Source organism: Propithecus coquereli, unplaced genomic scaffold (assembly GCF_000956105.1).
Source record: "Propithecus coquereli isolate 6110/MARCELLA unplaced genomic scaffold, Pcoq_1.0 Scaffold310, whole genome shotgun sequence".
Classification (NCBI taxonomy): domain Eukaryota; kingdom Metazoa; phylum Chordata; class Mammalia; order Primates; family Indriidae; genus Propithecus; species Propithecus coquereli.
The window spans coordinates 640312-662293 of NW_012148731.1; the positions used below are offsets into that span (position 1 = coordinate 640312).

Genomic DNA, 21982 nt, shown 5'->3' on the forward strand with positions numbered 1-21982 from the left:
AAAAAAACAGCAGTGAAAATACCAAGTGCTGGCGAGAATGTGAGGCAACTGGAATTCTCATGCACTGTTGTGGGGAGCATAACACGTACAAACACTTTGTAAAACAGACTCGCAGTTTCTCATAGGCACATAACTAAGCAAACAAAATATCTATGCAAGACTTACACACAAACGTTCATAAACATTTAGTCATAATAGCCAAAGACGTAGAAACAACCCAAACATCCACTGGAGGATGGACAAACAAACTGTGGTCCATCCACACATCAGAATAGGGCATAGCAGTAAAAATGGAGCTGCCCATAAAGACAACAATATGGGTGAGTCTCAGAAACATCGTGCTGAACAAAGGAGTTATCCAGAGAAAGTACATTCTGTATGATCCATTTATAGACACCTTACCAAAAAGGACGCACAGACGGCAAGTAAGCACTTGAAAAGGTGTTCAACATCATTAGCCACGAGGGAAATACAAAGTAAAGCCACAATGAGATAGCATGACACATCTATCCGATTGGCTAGAGTAAAAAATAATGACAATGCTTGTATTCGTCAAAGTTCTCCAGAGAAACAGAACCAGTAGGATGTGTATAGATATATAAGAGATTTATTATGAAGAATTGGCTCATGTAATCACAGAGCCTAAGAAGTCCCATAATCTGCCATTTGCAAGCTGGAGACCCAGGACAGCCAGTGCTATAATTCAGTGCAAGTCCCCTGACAACCAGGGGAGCACACGTTATATATAAATCCCAGTCCGAGAGCGGGGCTAGTTAAGATGAGATGTCCCAGCTTAGGCAGGGAGGTAGTAAAATAAGGCAAATTCCTTCTTCTGCTGCTTTTTTGTTCCATTGAAGCCCTCGCTAATTTCATGACATGCCCTCCTACTTTGGAGAGGGCAATCTACTTTCCTGACTCCACCAATTCAAATGCTAACTTCATCCAGAAACACCATCTCATACACACCCATAAATAATGTTTAATCTGGGCACTCCATTAAAGTTGACACATAAAATTAACCATTACAACACAAAATGCTGGCAAGGATGTGGACAAACCACCCCTGCGTTGCAGGTGGAAAGTAAAATGGTACAGCCACTGTGGAAAGCAGCTGGGCAGTTTCTTTGAAAAGAAAAATGTAACTACCATATGACCCAGCAATTGAATTCCTGGACATTTATCCCAGAGAACTGAAGACATGTTCATGCAAAAACCTGTACATGAATGTTTATAGCAGCTTCATGCATAACAGCCAAAAGCTAGAGACAACCCAGATGTCCTTCAACAGGACATGGTTAAACAGACTACGGTATATCCATAAATGGAATACTACCTGGCAATGAAAAGGAACAAACTACTGATACAGGCAACAAACTGGATGGATCTCCAGAGAACTATGCTAAGTGAAAAATGCCAATCCCAAAAGGGTATAAACTGCATGACTCCATCTATGCAACATCCTGGAAATGACAAAATTATAGAAATGGAGAGCAGGTTAGTGGTTGTCATGGTTAAAGAGTGGCTGGGGTAGGAGGGAAGTAGGGCTGGCTGTAAAAGAGCAAACTGAGGGCTCCTTGGGGTGACGAATTTAAACGTCCCGTATCTTTGCCATGTCAATGCCAACATCCTGGTGCTGATATTGTGGAATTTTGCAAGATGTTACCATTGGGGGAAACTGGGTAGAGGGTGCATGAGATACAAGAGATCTCTGTATTATTTCTTACAACTGCATGCGAATCTACAATCAACTCAAAATAAAAATTTTCGTTGAAAATCACCATGAAATACTTCAGCAAAAGATTTGCAAGATCTTAATATTAAAATGTTAAAGAAGAGCTAAGTTTGTGAAGAGACGTACCTTGTTCTTAAAGAGAAATATTTTTTATCTTTAAGATGTCAATTTACAAAAAGAGTTAACATAATTGGGTTCAAGTCCAGGTTATTTCAGGGAGCTGACAAGGTAATTCTAAAATGTATCCAGGAGAGCAAAGAGGCAAGAGTAAGTAGCAAGGAAATTTCTAAAAAAGAACAGTGAGGAAACTTGCCATACTATATATCAACTAGTATGAAGCTATAGTATCTAAATCATAATAGCATTAGTGTTGGGATAGATGAACAACCAATGGAACAGAACAACCTAGAAACAGACCCATACCTAGACGGCCCCTGACAAATTTGGTGTTGCAGATCAACAGGAAAGAGCTAGTCTGCCCAATAAGGGCCTGGGATAATCGAATATTCATAAGGGGGAAATAAAATTGCTTCCTTACCCCACAATAAAAATAAATCAGTAATAAAAGAGCTGAAATATGAAAAGAAACAATGTTTTAATTTTTACTAAAAAATTATAGGAGAGTATCTTTATGTTCTTAAGTTGGGAAATGATTTCTTAAACAAGGACTAATTGCAAAGGAAAATAGTAATAAATTTTGGCCAAATTAAAATTAAGAATTTCTGTTCATCAAAATATATAACAGAGTGAAATAAAACGTACAAATAAAAGAAGATATCTAAACACCTATAACCGACAAGATTAGTATCTAAAATACATAGATACTTTTACAAAAAGTCAGTAAGAAAAAAATCAACAACTGAATTTTTAAAAAGAGCACAAAAGACCTTGTGACAGGCATTTCTCATCAAAGGAAATGGGACTGACCAACAGATGTTTAATGTCATCAGTAATTATAGAAATAAGGATTAAATTCAAATGAAACACATTTTATCATATTTGCAAAACTTTTAAAATCTAACAATACAAAGTGTTGGTGAAAATGTGGAGCAATAAGAACCCCTGCATACTCTGGGTAGGACAGTAAAATGGATAAAACTTCCTTGGAAATAGGAAATTAGAAAGCAATGAGCATCATTTGGTGAAAATGCAGATGAGCTGACCACACAGCCCTACAGGTCCATCCCTATCGTATTCCCTGAGAGCCCCTTGTACCTGTGCACTGGGAGACACGTTTGAGAATGTTCATAGCAGCAGTGTTTGCTGCAGCAGAAAACCTGGAGATGATGAAAATCACCACCAAAGGCCTAGTGCATTGATACACATACGATATAGACACGCACACGGGATATTGTACAGCAGTGAAAAACAACAGACATCAGCTGCACAAACCATGCTGAATGAAAAAGGGGAGGGGAAGTCACCAAACAGCAATTTTATTTTATAAAGACTTGAAACAGGTAACCTGTAAAGGCAAAACTCTAAAGAAAAGCAAGAGAACAATTAACGTGACAACTTAGGATGGCGGTGACGCTGGAGAGGGAGTGGGGAGGAGATGCATTTGGAGAGAGACCCACCAGGACTTGAAGACTATTGCTCATTGTTCTAGTTCTTAAACCGCGAGGGGCTTTATTATTCTTTAAATTGTACGTACACAACATACACGTCCTTCTGTACAGATGAGACTTCAAGATAAAAGTACATAATATTTTTACAGGAAACAAGGGGCTGTGGAAGGTCCTGAGCAGGCTGATGGGCCACTGGACACAGGAAGGATGGGACCAAGAGAGGCCGCTCTTGCCGTGGGCTGTTTGGGCAGGCACGCGAGCTAGGCTGGGAGGCAGCAGGATGATGGGTGGGGAGGCACAGGACTGGCTGAGGCCAGGGGACTGGAAGGTTTTGAGACCCAGGAAGGAAGGGAGGAGGCAAGCAAAGTGAGAAAGGAGAAAGGTGGGAAGAGAGAAGCGAGGAAGAAAAAAGAGCAAACAAGAGAAAGAAAGAAGGGGACAGAGAGGAGAGAGAAAGAAAGGGAGAAGAAAAAAATCCAGGGAAGATAGGACATCTTGAAAGCCCTCTGTGGCCAGTGAGGTCCTGGTCCCATTCTCACAGCCCCTGCTGGGTCCCCAGCTGCTAGGTGACCTTGAAAATAAACTGTTCCATCTCTGTGCCACAGCTTCCTTGCCTGTGACAAAGTCTGGGAGTCCTGGGCTGCAATAGGCCTCTTTGGGCATCTCTGCTGTTCTCATTTTAGCTATGGCATCTGCATGGTTTTGGATACTTGTTTGAGGTAAGAGAAAGTCATAACAGAGCCACAGAGTACCGGTTGTGCAAGTTGTGCACTGTGCAATCCTAGAAGAGGACATTGACAAGGTAGTCTCCCTTATATCATTAGCCATGTTAGTGCTCACATTTATTGAGGACACTCATGTGCTGTGCACGTTATCTCATTTAATTCTTACGTTTTGTTACCCTTATTTTACATAATAAGAAATCTAGGCTCAATGAGACACTAACTTGCACAACAAAGTAGAGCTAGGATTTAAACCCCGTTCTGCCCAGTTCCAGAGCCGGGAGCACCCTGACTGTGGGCGTAGAGTTGGCATGGAAAGCCCGCTCACCCTGATCCTGGTCCTCAGCCGTCAGGGCAAGGCATGCCAGCCTGAGGAAAGCACTGCCCACAGCCCCGGGCGCGCTCAGCTCGGCTGCATGCGTCGGGCGCCAACAGAGCTGGACCTGGGTTCCAGGCTGGTTCTTCCACCAACCAGCTGGGCGACCTCGGGCCTCAGTTTCCCCTTGCAGCCCACACAGGAAGATGATTGTGAGCGCTCAGGGGTTCTCGCTGGCCCTGCCCCGGGGGTGGGACTGGGAGTGGTCACGTGGAGGGGCGCCCAGTCCCCCGAGCCCCGCCCCGCCCCGCCCCGCGCTCGGGGCCCTCCGCCCAGTCTGTGTCTGGAGCCCCGAGCCCAGAGCCGCCCGGGGGCACGGTGCAGGCTCGGGACGCACCGCCACGCCAAGGCTGGTGAGGTGGCCGCCACCACCCCAGGGGCCCGGGCGCGCCTGCTCACTGCTCGGCCCGCTCCCGGCCAGCTGTGCAGGTGGCTGGACCAGCAGCAGCAGCAGCAGCAGCGAGGACTGGAGCGCGGGCGGCAGCAGCGACACCATGGATCTCTCCTTTATGGCTGCGCAGGTAACGGGCGCCTTCGCCAAGTGCCCTGGGCCGCCAAGTTTGGGGAGATTCGGGGCCACGGTCTTTCCCTCCCCGCCGGACTAGGCGCACCGGGAGGACTCTGGCCGGGCAGTGGCGCCCGCCCGGGATCCTGTCCTGGTCCTTTGTCCCAAGCCGGGCACCCCCACCTGGTGCGCGCGTCCGGGGCGGCGAGCTCGGCTGTCCCCGGGTGGGGCCGGCGGTGCACCCTACGCACCCGCAGCTCGAGCCCTTCCCACCCGGGGTGCAGGGAGGCTGCGAGGAGCCTGGGCAGCCCGAGTCACCCCCTCCGGGCCCATCCCCCACCTGCCATCCCCCTTCCTGTGTCCCGGAGCCCTCCAAGGCTGGGGCGGTCCAGACCCGCGCGGACACGGGTGGGTGGACGTCCTAGCTCTTCTACGCTGTTTCCCCGAGGCGTCGGTAATTAGTCACTTGTCGGTAACCTCTGACGCCCCCCGACCACTTTTCTCCCCTGTGGGTGGGGACCACAGCCCCTGCCGCCTGAGGAAGGCGGTGTGACTCGCGTTGTGTGACAGGCCAAGCCTGGAAGTGCATCGGTGGTTTTATCCCTATTCGCTTTGTGCTGAGGCTAATTAGCCAGCAGTTCCCAGCGCGACCATAACCCTTCCCTCCACGCAAAACAGGCTCCCCATGGCAGGAAAAACAAATGACCTCTCACTGCTTGGTTTTTGTTCCACAAGAATCCCCTTGAGTTCTGGGCTTGGGAGGTCGTTGTGTTTCTGTGCCTTAACTCTCTTGAGCCAGAACGAAGATGAACACCCAATTTCTCATGCTTTGGTGGCCCTTGGGAAGACCCAGTGCTAACCACAGCCTGGCTCTAGGGAAGGGCTGCATTTGGTTTGGGAGAACAAGTCCCAGCGTACCAAATTCAGACCTTGGACCTTCTCTGGTTGTGTGGGTCGCTTACGTTGGGAGCGGAGAGGTAGGCAGGCCGCCCAGGCTCCCTTCTCTATCCTGGGTGTATGGCAGGGACCCCACTTGCTGCTGTTTTCTTTTACAGGGAATGAAGTTTGAGGGGACACTTTCCTCTTCCCCAAACTTCACCAGCGATGGAAGCCTGTTTAAAAAGTAACAGCAAAATCCAGACTGTGTGTGGACATCGAGTCCCCAAACGGAGGCATAAAAGGATGCAGAACCCCAAATTGGCTCCAAGGAACCCAGATCCCAGCTCTTTGGCGGTCTCCCAACAAGTTGTCAATAATGCTATTTGCTCTCTGAGTATCGCAGGCCCTTTTTTGCCTGATTTTCCATCTCCTGTCTCTAAACCCATGCTTATAAATATTGCCATGCAGACACCATTTTCAGTGGCCACATGATAACTGAGGAGGCTTTCCAGAATTTATTTCTAGAGGGGAGAAGAGTGCACACAATGTCTGTCTCTGCCTCCCCCCTCTGGATCCTGCTGAAATACTGGCGTTTCCATGGTTACAAGATAAATTGATCATTGCTAACCCTGAGGCTGGCTGGAGCATCAGGAGTTGCTATGGTAACTCAACAAAATAAACAGGGCTTTGTAGTGCTTTCGGCAGAACCTGCACAGAGACTGGGTTCTTATTTTTCTTTTTTGTTTACAATCCAAATTCCACCTGGTCAATACATTCCCCTGGATGGATGTTTGGCATTGGTTACATGCTCAGTACTGTGCTAACGGCAAAGAAACATGAAGTACCACACAATGGGAACAGGTGCTGAGGTTTGCTGAGCACCTACTGTGTGCTAGCCGCTGGGCACTTGGCACTTTGTTACAGGAAATCCTTACAAGTCTACAACGTAGGCCCAGTTTTGGATACTAAACTTAAACTAGATTAAATAGTTTGCCCAAGGACACACCATTAGTAAGGAGAACTGGGTTTCCAATCTGGGCCTGAGTGTTTTTCCCCCTTATTGTTTCATCCTCAGAAAGACACAGTACGAGGGACAGGACAGACATGTTGGAAATGGTTCATCTCCCCCCACCCCCGCCCTCGGAAGTGGTTCTGCCGTTGTGCCTCTCTCGTAGCCCTGCCGGTCGTACTCTATTGCATTGCCTTCTGGTGTTGGGTCTGTTCCAGTCACCTCCATAAGGGTGGGAACTGTCACTTCTGTATCTGCTGCACTTAGCAGTGCTTGGCCGGAGTGAGTGCTAAGCACCTGCTCTGGGTGTGCACGAGGACCACCAGGGTGTGTGTGACAGTCGCTGCCCCCCACCACAGTCTTTCTCTCAGCGGGGGGCGGGGGTCAGTTCCCGGAGAAGTGTTAGCGGATCCACGCACTTGTTCAGCGAGTGCTGAGTACCTGCCTGTGCCAAGCTCCGTGGCAGGCACTGGGACAAGGATGCGGGGCGACAAAGTTGAGTGGGATGTAGATTTTCTCTCTGGGTGCTTTAGGGAATTGGAGAAATGATGGCCCAGGCCAAGGCCAGTGAGGGGAATGGCTCAAGTGCTGGGCCGGGCAAGGTACCTGGCACATAGTAGGTCCTCAGCAAGTATTTGTTGGGTGATTGGATGAGGAAGAGACAAGATGTATGTTCATAAAAAGACATTAGTGGGAAAAGACAGCGGATGCGAGATGTCCGATGCCCTCCCCACTAACACCTGTCATGATCAGGACTTGGAGAATGAGGGCTCTAGATGGATTGGAACTACAGCAGATTCCCCCTGGTGGGCCTGGGAATAAGGGTATTCTAGGTGGAGCGGCATGGAGGTAGGGCAGCCCAGAGCCCTTCAGAGAGCTGGAGGGTCGAGGGCACAAGAGGACTGAGAGGGAGAGCCAAGGGCCAGGTTAGAGAAGGTGCTGACTGTTGGGGTGAGAAGTTCCCATGTAATCAGTAGGCAGTGGGAGCCATTGCAGGTTATTGAGCAGGGCAATGGCACATATATTACCAGTTGAAACGGTGCCTTGGGAAGGCCTGGCCCCTGTAGAAGATAGAAACTGGAGGGCTGGGCGGGGTCAGGAGTGCACGCCGGGGTGATTAACTGATTGAGTGATTGAAACCAGATCCATGTGATTCCAAAGCCCAAGCTGCCTCTCCCTCCCCACATCATTACATGTGATTCCTGTTTAGGGCTTAAGACCCATAGAGTGTATAAACCATGCTGGAAAGATTTCCTCTCAAAAGCTAAGCGTTAAAAAGACACCCTTTTGGATGTATATAGTGGACACCAGTTATTGGCAAGCCCTCCTGTGCAGAGGTGCCCTCCCGGGCGCTGTATGAGGCTGTGTGCGAGGCGTGGGACAGGGTGCGGGCGCTGATGCTATGAAGATGCAGCTGGTGGACCCCACCTCGTCCCGGAGCCTGGAGGTTCCCAGCTGCCCTTTCCCCGACCCGGAAAGCACCCCAGCCCCGCTCCACACAGCCCTCGGGCCCCTGGAGCAGCGAAAGGGGGCATTGTTTCTCTATGGCCAGAAGTGGCCAGGACGGCAAGGCCACCCAGACCTCCAGGAGGCTGGGGAGAGGGGAAGGATCACAGACTTAAAACTGAGCCCAAAATCCTTGTGTCACCGTTGGGGTAGCCTGTGTCCAAAGACAGCCACCATCTGTTCCTTCCCTCCCTCCTGCACTCACATACTGCCCTCCCCCACCATCAAGAGCTGTAGTCCGACTCCCCTCCCCTAATGACCTCATCTTAACTTGATCGCATATTCAGAGACTTTATTTCCAAACAAGGACACATTTAAAGGTACCAAGCGTTAGAATTTTATCATATCTTTCGAGGGGACACAATTCAACCCATAACAGGGTCTGAAGACCCATAAAGAAAAAGGATCTCAGCCCTTGGGTTAGCGGCTGCTGGTCTTAGAGAGGCAGTGATCAGATCACTTACGTAAACCCCAGTTTCATCCCCTGTGGAATGGGGACAAAACTGCCTTCGTCATGGAACTGTTTATTTAGTCATTCAGCAAACGTTTCCTGTATGCCAGGCCTCCGTACATGGAGTGCTGGGGAAAAGGGGTATGCCATAGTCCCTGCGGGTGACACGTGAGAGGATGGGGTAAACACAGGGCCCAGGAGCCCAGAGGTCAGGGAAAGCTTCTGGAGGTTTGACTTAAGTTGAGTGTGAAGGGTGCATAGCTGTTATGCAGACGTAAGAGTAAGGGCCTTCCAGGCAGAGGGAACTGCGTGCACAAAGGCAAGGGGGCTTGAAACAGTGTCTCCTGTTGGGGGTGGGAGTTGCAAGTAGCCATTTGACTGGAGCAAAGGAGGCAGGTGGTGAGGGAGTGGGGGGTGAGGCCAGGGAGCCTGAGGCCAGCTAGGTGACCTCAAGGAGTGGAGCAGGGTGTGGTGGGGGCTAGGGTGCCCTGGAGAGCTGGGCCTGGCATGGAGGGGGCCCCCGAGCTCCAGCCCCTTACTTGTGCCCTGCAGACATGCATGCCTAGGGCTGCAGGGGCTTCTGGGTTTTAAAGAAAGCTGAGATTCTGATTTTCACATGCAGCCTGGATTTTTTAATGTTGGCAACTAATTAGAAATTTTTAACAAATCATCCAACCATGATGTGGACTGTTGCAGTTACTTACTGCTTATTATTTCAGTTACTTAGTGGCTTAAAGCAATAATTGATTTTGCTCATGATTTCCTGGGACCAGAATTCAGGAAGGACTCAGCTAGATAGTTTGTTTTCGCTCCAGTTGCATCAGCTGGAACAGCCAGGGCTGGAGTTTAGGCTTCCAGCATGAGGCTTCCTCACACTCTCCACTTGGAATTTCATCCTGCAAGGGTTTCTTCAGGTGTCTTGTGCTTCCTCCAAGTATGGAGGTCTCAGGGTCATTGCACTCTTGTATGGCACTAGCTTCCCCCAGAGCCAACAGTCCCAGATGCAAGCTGCAGGCTTCTTAGGACCTAGCCCTGGATGTCCCAGAATGTCACTAACATTACGTTCTCTCAGTCAAGAAACTCCTAAGGCCAGCCCAGACTTAAAGGGAGGGGAGTCAGATTCCAGCTCTTGGTGTGGGGGGCAGCGTGCACGCCCAGGAGGGAGGGCTGGAACGGATAGTGGCTGTGTTTGGAGACTGGCTACTACCTGGACCAATCAGAGCAGGTGTGTGGGCTGGATTCATGCTGGGGCTGCTGATGTGTTATCTCTAGACTGGACAGGTGTGTGTAGAGGTTGGTAAAACCTGGTATACTGACTGCCAAGCCCAGGAGAGAAGGAGGTAGGCCATGACTTCATTAGGCTGATATATGAAATTGCTGATATTTGACCAATTTTGACCTACAAAATGACAGTTCTTTTGGTTCAACATCGTATCAGAGAGATCTGAGAAGTATTTCTGTGTTTGAAGAGCTGGGAATACCCCCACTTCTCCCCTCAGCCCACCTCTCAGAACCTTGGCCTTGCTAGGTAGGAGGACACAGTCACACCTGGAACGCCATGTTAACACTGGACCTGTCCTTCTGGAAGGTGCTATGTGTGAGTGTGCTCATAACTGAGACACCAGTAAATCCCCTGCCAGCCCTTCCCATTTCCCCCCTCCAGACCTGAGACACTCACAGTTAATTTGCACCTTTTTTTGAGACAGCCTAGCTCTGTCACCCCAGCTACAGTGCAGTGACGTCATCGTAACTCACAGCAACCTCAAACTCCCGGGCTCGAGCAATTCTCCTGCCTCAGCCTCCCGAGTAGCTGGTACTACAGGCCTGTGCCACCACTCCTGGCTAATTTTTCTATTTTTTGTAGAGATGGTGTCTTGCTTTTGCTCAGGCTGGTCTCAAACTGCTGACCTCAAATGATCCTCCTGCCTCGACCTCCCAGAGCTCTAGGATTACAGGAGTGAGCCACTGCGCTGGGCCTCTAATTTGCATTTTTAATATTTTTCATGGAGGGGAAAATATCACAAAAGACATCTGGTAGTACTGGAGATGCGATTCTGTTATCTCTTGAAACAGTCTTAGCCGCCCTCAAGGGCCTGTGGGATCATTGTGACAGAGCTATAAGAAACTAGCAGAAGTTTTCGGTCCCCAGAGAACACACCACTACCCAGAAAAACAGAATTCCAAGGAGTCTGACACTCTACTGCTTAGAGAATGTTTTCCTCGGGCAGTGGGTGCTCCTATTTCTTAAAGCAAGAATCATCATTAAAATACAAATTGTCTATTATCTCAAATGTTTTTAACCAAAGGGCCTGTGTCGTTGTGCTTCCCATTCCCATTGCAGATATTTAAATATTTTATCATTCTAATTAGATTTGCTTCAGGAGATGGTATAAGGCTACATTTTTGCAGGGATGTAATGAGCAGTTAAGGAAGAAGCAAAAATCCTGGTGATTTTTGTAGACCACATTTCTGGATAGTGTTTTAAGATGCCAGACTTGAAACAATGGAATCTCACAGAGCTAAGAGAACTGGGGCATCTGGAGGTGGATTGTAAGTCTCCAATTAAATACTCGAGTGCTTATGGAGGCCCTGCTCTGCTCTCTGTCCTCCTCTGGGGCCTGAACCCCTGCCCCTTCTATACTGAAGTGGTGGAGACCTATCTCTGTTCACTCCCTCCCCCTTCTGGCCCCACAAAATGGTCCCTGTACCTTCCCATCACAGCTGCCATTTAACGAATGCATTCGGGGTACCAGGCAAGCCCTGTATTTAACAATACATAGAATCGCATCCAAGCCTTGCAATGGCCCCATGGAATAGCACTTTCAGATCCATTTTACAGGTGAGGAAACTGAGGCTTAGACTGGCAAAGTCCCTTGCACAGGTCTCTGTGCCACTTAAGGCTATTTTTTAAAGACTTTTTGGTTTTGTTTTTATTCTTTGAGAGAATTTTTAGGTTCACAGAAAAATGGAGAGGAAGATACAGAGATTTCCCATAGACCCTCTATCCCCACACATACATGGCTCTCCCACAGTCAACATCCCCACCAGAGTGGCACATTTGCTATAACTGATGAACCTACGTGGACACGTCATTGTCACCCAAAGTCCATAGTTTGCATTAGGCTTCACCGTGGGCATTGTACATTCTGTGGGCTTAGACAAATGTATAATGACATGTATCCACCAACATGTATCCACCATTACGGTATCACGTAGAGTATTGTCACTGCCCTAAAAATCCCCTGTGCACCATCTGTTTATCTTTTCCTCCCCTCAACCCCTGGCAACCACTGATCTTACTGTCTCCACAGTTTTGCCTCTTCCAGAGTGTCATGTAATTAGTGTCATACAATATGTAGCCTTTTCAGATTGGCCTCTTTCACTTAGTAGTATGCACTTAAGTTTCCTCCAAGTTTTTTCAGAGTTTGATGGCTCATTTCCTTTTAGTGCTGGATAATATTCCATTGTCTAGATGTACCACAGTTTATTAATCCATTCACTTACTGAAGGACATCATGGCTGCTTCCAAGTTTTGACAGTTATGAATAAAGCTGCTATAAACATCTGTTTTGCAGGTTTTTATGGGGACGTAAATTTCCAAGAGCCTATTTTAAAATCCAGTCTGACAATCTCTGCTTTTTAATTGGAGTGTTTAAACCATTTACATTTAATGTGATTATTGATGTGGTTGAGTTTAAATCTACTGTCTTTTAAATTTGTTTTCTATTTTTCCTACCTGTTCTTTGTTCTCCTTTTCCTCCTTTTCTGCCACTTTTTGGGTTAGTTGAGAAATTTTTATTTTTCCATGTTATCTCCTGTGTTGGCTTATTAAACACAACTCTCTTGTTGTTTTAGTGGCTGCTTTAGTATTTACAGGAAAGATCTTTAACTTATCACAGCCTATCTGCTAGTGATATTATACCACTGCACATATGGTAAGAACTTTACAACAGTATACTTCTATTTCTCCCCTCTCGGTTTTTGTGCCATTGTTGTTATGTATTTTACCAGTACATATGTTGTAGACCTCATGCTACATTGTTATTATTTTTGTTTAAAGTCAGTTTTCTTGTAAATGATTTAAATAGTAAGAAAACAATCTCTTGTATTGTCTCGTGCAGTTGTTATTTCCAGTGCCCTTCATTCCATTGTGTAGATCCGTATCTCTATATGGTATAATTTGCCTTCTGCCCGAAAGACTTCAACATTTCTAGTAACGCAGAAGTGCCAGTGATGCATTCTTTCATCTTTTGTATGTTTGGGGGGAAAAAAGGCTTTTTTTCTTTTGCTTTCATTTCTGAACAGTATTTTTTACTGGGCATAGAATTCCAAGTTGACAGTTTGTTTAAAGGTATCTTCTGGCTTCCAGTGAGAAATCTACTGCCATCCTTATTTTGTTCTCTGAATGTGTCTTTTTGCCCTCTGGCTGCTTTTAAGGTTTTCTCTTTGTCACTGGTTTTGAGCAATTCTGTTATGATGTACCTTAGTGCCATTTCTTCAAGCTTCTTGTGCTTGGAGTTTGGAGAGTATTTTGCATTCGTGAGTTTATACTTTGCATCACATTTGGAAATTTTTCTGCTATTATTTCTTTACGTTTTTTTCTGTTCCCCCTTCTCTCTCCTCTCCTTTTGAGACTCCATTTATATATATATTAGGAGGCTTGAAGTTGTTTCACAGTTCGCTGATGCTCTGTTCATTTTGTCTTTTCTGTTTGTGTTTCATTTAGATGTTAGTATTGTCATGTCTTCAAGTTCACCAGGTTTTCTTCTGCAATATCTAATCTGCTGATAATCCCATCCAATGTATTTTTTTTTTTTTTTTTGAGACAGAGTCTCACTATGTTGCCCGGGCTAGAGTGCCGTGGTGTCATCCTAGCTCACAGCAACCTCAAACTCCTGGGCTCAAGCGATCCTCCTGCCTCAGCCTCTCGAGTAGCTGGGACTACAGGCATGCACCACCATGCCCAGCTAGTTTTTTCTATGTATTTTTAGTTGTCCAATTAATTTCTATTTTTAGTAGAGATGGGGTCTCGCTCTTGCTCAGGCGGGTTTCAAACTCCGGAGTTCAAACAATCCACCCACCTCGGCCTCCCAGAGAGCTACGATTACAGGTGTGAGCCACCGTGCCCGGCCCCAATGTATTTTTAACCTTGGACATTGTAGTTTTCATCTCTAGAAGCTAATTTGGGTCTTTAAAAAAATATTTCTCTTCCATTCTCTCTTTAGTATGTTCAGTGTTTCCTCTGGCTTTTTGAACATATGGAGAATAGTTATAACAACTGTTTTAATGTCTTCATCTACTAATTCTAAATCCGCGTCTGTTCTGGGTTGGTCTTGATTGATTGCCTTTTCTACTCATATGGTTTATATTTTCTTGCTGCTTTACGTGCATAATAATTCTTCACTGGATGCCAAACATTATGAATTTTACCTTGCTGGATGCTAGATATTTTTGTGTTCCTATAAACATTCTTGAGCTTTGTTCTGGGATGTAGTTAAGTTATTTGGGAACCATTTGATTTTGGGAGGGGGGGAATATTGCTTTTAATATTTGTTAAGCAGGACCAAACCATATTTAATCTAATTATTCCCCGCTACTGCAGCAAGGCTGTTCTGAATATTCAACTCAATGCCCCATGAATTATGAGATTTTCAAAATGGCTGGTGGAAACAGGCATAATTTCCAGCCCTGTGTGGGTGCCAGGCACTGTTCCCTGTAATCCTTTCTGGGGATTCTTTCCCCGTCTCAGGTAGTTTCAGCACATGCATGCACTCACCAGTTCTCTGTTAAATGTGTGAGTGGCCCTCTGCAGACCCCAGGGCTCTCTCTCTGTGCGGCTGTCTTCTCTCCATCCTCTGACCTTCAGCGTCTGGCTGCCTTGAGCTCACCAAACTCTCGGTTCCATTTCTCCAAGTCAGGGAGTCCACTGAGCTCTGCCTGAGTTCCCTGCTCCCTGGCCTGGAAATCTTCCAAAGGCAGTAAACTGGAGCAGATGTATGGCTCACTTGGCTTAGTTTCCATCTCTCAAGGGTCATTGTCCTTCACTGTCTGATGTCCAATGTCTTGAAAACCATTTTCATATATTATGTCTAAGTTTTCAGTTGTTTCGGTTGAGAGGGTATATCCAGTCCCTATTACTGCGCCTTGGCTACAAGTGGGATTTTTTTAAGCCTGTGTTTTTAACAACGATATTTCCATCCTTTCTCCTTTCCTTCTGTTGTGGGAAAAGGAATGTGACACTTGAGTCTAAATCTGAACCACTGTCCCCACCTCCCAGCTCTGGAACCTTGGTCCGGCCCTTCCCTCTCTCTTCTGAATGCCGTAGAATGTGCGTAACACACGCACATACCCTGCAGGTGAGCCTGGCATGCACCAAGCTGGAAAGTCACAGCACGCCCCGACTGGCCAAATCCTTTTCTGGCCTGCCATTGCCACCTGGGGTTCCTTCATGTGTCCTATGACAGGACGTTCCCTGAGACATTGAGGGAGCCAGTCTGTGTGCAGGTAGCCAGAAGTCAGGCAGCTTGGTGAGCAGATCTGGGTTTCTTTAGGCCTCTGTCCCAGGCACCTGGACCCTAAGAAGCCTCGTTCCCCACAAAGAGAAAGCGAGGGCTGGGGTGGGAGCAGGTTGCTCCGGCCCGAGGCCACCCAGGTGGCAGCCCCCGTTCAGCCAGCACCCGGAGCCCTGCTCATCCCCACCAGCCCCGTGAGGACCCCTCGTCCATCTCCTGTGCACGAAGTTCTGGAAGCTGATCAGAAACGCAGTGGCTTCCAGTGGCTTCCAGGGAGACCTGAGAGGGCTTGACCAATGTGCTCTCCTGGGCGCCCTGTGCTCCCACCTCTCTCCACAGCATCATAGCGCCGCCTGCATCTCCCACCTCCTCTCTAACTTCCTGCCAATCCTATTCCCGCCCATGGAAGCCCCACCGGGGCCCCAGCGCACATTCAAATAACCAAATCAATCAGGCAGGCCCGGCCGTGCAGGCGGGCTGTGTTGAGGAGTGTTGGGAAGCCAAAAAGAAGCTATTGCCAGCCTTCGTCATCTTTGTCATCCTCCCCAGCATCATGAGAGCAGGCATTACACACAGAACGTCATTCTTAGGCATGCAGACTAGCGGAGCAGGAGCCCCAGCCTCAGGTGGAGGAAGAAGGGGACAGAGGGTGCAGATGAATTTGAGCGCCTGCTGAGCCCCAGGCTGTGTGCTGCACAACTATCCTGTGAGGGTGGGACTATCTGCATGCCCATTTTAGAGAAGAGGATACCGAGGTTCAGAGAGCCCTAGGGTCTTGCCCAAAGTCATCTAGGTAGGAAGAGGCTAAGCTGGGGTCAAGGCTAGGTCCGAGCCCAGAGCCAGATACCAGCTGAGGATGTATGGCTCACTTGGCTTAGTTCCCGTCTCTCAAGGGTCATTGTCCTTCACTGTCTGATGTCCAATGTCTTGAAAACTATTCAAGACATTGAGTGGCTGGATCTCAGAGTGTCGGGGTGAGGGTGGATGGAGACTGGAGCCCCAGATGGTGTGGTTCTCCGTCACAGCCCTTTCCAGCCCGCCCTCTCTGGAGCCTGTGTGGGCAGAGTGGATTGCGGCTCAGACAGGCTGCTGCCGGAGGTGGGAGGGAGCCCACAGGAGGCTGAGAGAGACCCGGCAGGGGTGCGGGAGGAAGGGAAGCTTGTTCCCCACTGGAGGGCTTGTCTCTGCCCCCAGCTCTGTCCAGCTCTCATCAGAGCATCCCCCTGTCTGGCTTTCCCTGAGGGCAAAGGTTCTCATTCTCATCTCATTTATGTCGGAATTGCTGCTGCCCAGCCTGGGGCTAGACCCCGTAAATATTTAACGAATGAATGCAGGGAGAGCAGGGAGTCAGTGAAAGCACAGAGAAACCAGATAGAAAACCACAGCTTGCATCAGCTCGCTGGGCACCTCCTCTTTGGATGTGGATTATAGCTGTCCCCAAGGCCGCTGTTTCCTGACAGCACCAGGGCCCCACCCTCACCCCACATCCTGTCCCTCAGGCACCCGTCCCTCGTCCCCTGCAGTGTGCTGCGTGCCAGGCCCGGCACTACGGGCTTTGCCAGCAGCGTTTGTTCCACCCTCCAACAGTCCTGTGGTGCGCCTGGGATCGTTCCCAGTTTACTGACGAGGAGCATGGGGCCCAGAGAGGGTAAGACACTTGCCCAAGGTCTTGCAGCAGATAGACTTGGGGCTATTATTTGAAGAGAGGGCCGACCCCTCGAAACCTCTGGACTTCACTATCAAAATGGTGACTCGGAGGTAAGGTGACCAACCACCCTGGTTTGCCGAGACCTGATGGGCCTCCCAGACTGGGGACTCTCAGCGCCGAAATTGAGACAGCCCCGGGCAGACCTGGACGGTGGGTCCCTCTACTCAGAGAGGCCATCTGGGATTCAGAGGGCTTTTAGGATCCCGCCTCTCGTGTCACAAGTGCATCCGCCTCTCCTCTGCCCAGGAGACTAACGGAGCAAGCTGTGCCTCTCTTCAGAGCCCCAGGGCCTGGCCCGTGGAAGGTGCTAAATAAATGCCCTTGCAGTGGGCGTGATGAGCCCCGACTTGGTAGCCGGGTGTGAGTTCTGACTGGCCTGTTTGCATTGCTCTAGGAGCCTGGCAAACCACCCCTGTAGAGCCGCGGGCTGTCATGTGCCAGATCCCTCCCCAGCACTCCCTGTGGAGGGTGAGTCACCCACTGTGTCATATCTCCAGTGCTGGGGACTCACCACCTCACGAAACAACGACTTCCATTGGAGTCAGGTCGCCCTGGGCTCAAACACGGCCTGGCCGCTGAGCTGCCGCTGCCAGGGAAGTCAGTTAACACTCCAAGCCCTGGCAGGCTCAGCTGTGCAGTGCGGTGACAGTAGTTATGACAAGCCTTGGGATTTGGAGTCTTCAGCGTGGTCATGTGGCACCTCGTGAATGGGCAATATATTGGAATTATTCAGTGCAACCTTCCTTTCTTCAGCCAAAAACCTTCTTCTCTTTCACTCTGTCCATTGGTCCCAGAAACAGGTCTGACCCTGCTGGCACATGGTCGCATGTCCTGGGATTGCCAGGGGCTGTGGAGAGCACCCGAGGTGGGAAAGCAGGAGGCCCCGCTCCAGGCCTGGCTCTGCCACACATGCCTTGGAGCCGTTTGACTCGGAGCAAGGTGCTTACCTTCTTGGAGGCTCAGTTTCTTTGTCTGTTAAATGAAAACAGTAATAACTAGCTATAGGGTGGGTGAGAATCATGTGGGATGATGGATGTAAAAGCACAAACTCTGCAGAACCACACAAATGCCAGTAATTACCATAAATATCCTCCTTCTGCATCATCCTTTTTTTTGGAATAAATGTGGCCACTTCCCTCAACTATATTCCCAAGTGCATATTCTGTCTGGAATCTTCACCAGGTCAGGTTCTGGTCTGTCAATATTCTTATGAAACAGTCTTCTCAGAACAGGATATGATACTCGAGGAAACTCTATCACCTCCTTGGATCTAATCCTGATACACTCATTAATGTGGCCAGTGAGAGACAAATCTTGCCTTGCATAATACTGAACCTTACTTAGACTCCTTCTGATGGGAGGGCTCTCCTTCCTGAGTGCTGCTGCTCAGCCACGTCTCTCCCCCAGAGTTTGTGCAGCTGATATTTTTGAACCTTGGCACAGATATGTCAAGAATTGTGAAGGGTCTGGAATTTTACCCGGCTTTTAAGTTAGCCTGCTGCAATTTCAAAGATGCTGACAGAACGCACGAGACTCCTGGATTAGAGTCAGAGGACTTCACTCCTCACACCACAGCGAGCAGCTTGAGTTTCGTGTTCACATCAGTGCCTCTGCTCTGCGAGTCCCATGGGGGCGGTGGCCCGGGCGGGTTCAGTGCACGTAGTGTGTTTGTGTAACAGCTGAGGAAGCTCTGCTTAGGAACCCCAGTCTTTTAAAGGAGGCTGCAGATACACCTGTGCAGCCTTTGCCTCCGAGGGAGAGATGTCATCTTTATTGTCCTGGTCTGGAAACCCATGTGCCCTCTGCCCCGGCGGGGGACACTGTCTCATCCATCAGGGCTGTTTACTGTACAGACACCTTTGAAAAGATAGATCATCCAGAACAAAAGCTACCCGTGCCTTCCCCCAAAAGGCATGCAGGGCAGGAGAGACCCCTTGTCTTCCAACAGTGTGTTTATACTTATCCCTCCCAATGCAGCTGCACAAACCTGGGCTTGCAGCTCCACCCGGCCACTCCTGAGCTGTCTCTCCTTGGGCAAACTCCTTAACCTCTCTGGCCCTCAGTTTCCACAGCCTGCAAAGGAGGTATAATTCCTCTCTTTCAGAAGTGCTTGTGAAGTATGCTCATGAGGACTCCTCCCTGTGCCTGGTATGGAAAGACATTGGAGAGAAGGCAGCGGGACCGAGGTCATTGTAATTTGGAGCCCATCCCCCTGACCACTTAATTCCCTACCCTTCGCTGTCCCTCCCTGACGTAGTCCTTGGGACTCCTGCCCCTTCCCTGTCGAATGGGGCAGAATCACCCTGAGACCCTCGGCCACTGGGTGGCTAGTATTGGAAGGCCAGCAGCCGAGAGCTCAGAGCCTGGGTCACACCTGGGCTCCAGGACCAGTTTCTGAGCCTCAGTTTCCTCATCTGTAACACAGAACCCACCTCCTGGGATTTAAGGAGGAATTAAAGGAGATAATAAACATGGAAGGTTTGGAATGTTCCTGCATAATGCAGGCGCTCAGGGAAGCCATTCTGATGCCATTTGGGTAGTCTGAGCCTCAGGGAATGTGGTGTGGGGCCATTCTTGCTGCTCCCTGGAGGGAACTCCTTAGGAAAAGCAAAACAATTTGCCAGCCTCTGGCAGATCGCCCAGCCTGCTGGTGGCTTCGGTTTGGGGGATGCAGACTTGCCCAAGGGCCCTTCCTGGGGAGGCCAGACTCTTTGCTTTTGACAGTGCTGTTTACACAATGTGTGACCCTGTGGGAGAGGTGGGTGGTGACCAGTGTCCTCTCTCTGAGCTCTGCTTAGGCGTTCAGCACAGCACGGTGATTAGGGATTTGAGATGCAGAGTCAGACAGACCTAGCTTTAAATCCCGAGTTTGAAACCAGCTGGATGACTCAAGCACATCATGTGTCTTCCTGAAGCTCAGTTTCCTCATCTGTAAAGTGGGAATAGTGACCTTTCCTGCCTTGTGGAGCTTGAGAATTAGACAGGCCATGCAGTGTGCAGAGCCTGGCTGGTAAATGGCACCTGTTATAATGTTGCATTATTTTCTGTTTCTTGGTCTGCAAAATTCAGATTGAGTGGGTAGAACCATAGGAGCGCTTACTGCATGGAGAGATGGAAAAAAATCCAGGAACTGCAGTCAGAAAATCCTGGTCCACATTCTCTTTAGCGTCCCCCTGGTCGTGTGTGACTTGGGAAGTCACGTGATTTCTCTGCACCTCACCTGTCAATGGTGCCGGCTAATCACGTCTCCTGTGACGGATGGCAGAAACACTGGTCACCATGCCTGGCATAGACTTTGGTGGGTGCCCAGGGTCCCTCTCTGCTCCAAGGTTGTCAGTCACCAGGGCTGATGGCCTCAGAGAATGCCCCATCTAATAGGGCTGCAGCCAGTATGAAGGTCATTCAAACACCAGACACTGGGTAGGGCCCAGGAGACACCTGGGCACAGGGTTCCTGTGGTTTGAATGTCTGTGTTTCCTGCAAAATTCACGTTGAAACTTAATCCCCAGCGCAACAGTATTAAGAGGGGGGCCTTAAGGTGGTGATGAGGCAGTGAGGGCTCCACGCTCATGAATGGGTTAGTGCCTTACAAAAGGGCTTGAGGGGGTGGATCGTCCCTTCTGTCCCTTCCATCTTGTGAGGACACAGCACTTCTCCCCTCGGGAAGATGCAGCCTCACAGCACAGAAGCAGAGAGCAGAGGCCGCCCTCACCAGACCCCAGACCTGCAGGAGCCTGATCTTGGACTTTCCGGCCTCCAAAACTGTGAGAAATAAATTTCTGTTGTCTATCAATTACCCGGACTGTGATATTTTGTTACAGTAGCTCGTATGGACTAACTAAGAGGTTCCAGTGGCTGGAGCTGCCCACTGCTGTGTCCCGATGCCCAGGATTTGTCCCTGGGAAGTCCACTGGCATGGCTTAGGCTGACAGAGCTCATCGCACCCCAGCGCACGCAGGGTGGACCGGCCCATTGGCAGACTCCTTCTGCCAAACGCTGCAGGAGGTGCAATGCCTTCTGCAAAAGGGGAGTTTGTTCAGCCTCCTGTTGAGAAATGATGACTATTGGCCCTCGGAGGTGGAGTTCCTTTTTGTTAATTTTGGTCAGGAAAATTAAGTGGTGTTTATGGCCCTTCTGGGAAGGAGCACGCGGGCTGTCTATGTTCCGCTTGAGAAGCTGCCTCCGCTCCCTGGATCCCTTGTGGAGAGCAGCGTGAAGCCACCAAAGCTGCTGCCGCCTCTGGGTTCATACCACGGAGGCTGGAGTTGTTAACCTTTCCTCGGGTCACCGTAACAGTGCCGACCACGATAGTGCCTGCCTTCTGCTATGCGCCGGGCTCCCTGCTGACTGCGTTACAGGGACCAACATAACTAAGCCTTATCACCCCGCTCTGAAGTAGAAACTACAACTAAGCCCAATTTTCAGATGAAGCAACTAAGGCCTGGAGAGGCGAAGTAACATTAAGTGACAGAGCGGGGATTTGAACCGGCCACCTGCTCTTCCTCGGGGCTCGCTCCCTCGGCTCAGGGCCTCTGCTCTCTGCTCTGCTCCCCTCCCTGCCAGCAGTTCTGGGCGCACATCCTCCTCGCTCAATCACTCAACACGTCCGCGTGCAGCTTACGCACAAAGGCGTTTGTGGGTCCTGGAAACAGCTGCCCGCTGGCCCACTGCTCTTTTATTCCACGGCAGAAAGTTCCTCCGTGACACCGTTTCTACCTCCCTCTTCCCTGACTCCCACTCTCGACTCCCCCTTCTTTCTTTTAAGAATCCTGTGGACATTGGCTTATTTAAATTGATGCACCTTATCCGGCCTCCCAAAGGGTTCTTGCTGGAGACTTCTCAAAAGGCTCCAATCCCTCACCTGCTCTGAGAGCATTTCAGGCAAAGCAGGGTGCATCGCAGTGTTAGTTGAAGTCAACGCTGTGGTTTTTCCCACCCAGCCAGACACTCCAGTGTGCTGGAGAGATTAACACGTGATGTTGGGGAAGGCTTCCCTGAGTCTGTGCTCTCGAGC

At 49.3% G+C, this 21982-nt stretch overlaps 1 protein-coding gene across 1 annotated transcript in view; it reads left to right on the forward strand.

Annotated features, from left to right (window-relative positions):
* Positions 1–4797: 4797 nt before the first annotated feature.
* The window catches only part of LOC105814984 (chromosome unknown open reading frame, human C14orf132), a 36910-nt gene continuing 19725 nt past the window's right edge, over positions 4798–21982 (forward strand). The window contains exon 1 of the mRNA XM_012650107.1: positions 4798–4919. Within this exon, the coding sequence (XP_012505561.1) occupies positions 4893–4919 (27 nt within the window). The 5' untranslated portion in view covers positions 4798–4892. The remainder of the gene's footprint in view (positions 4920–21982) is intronic.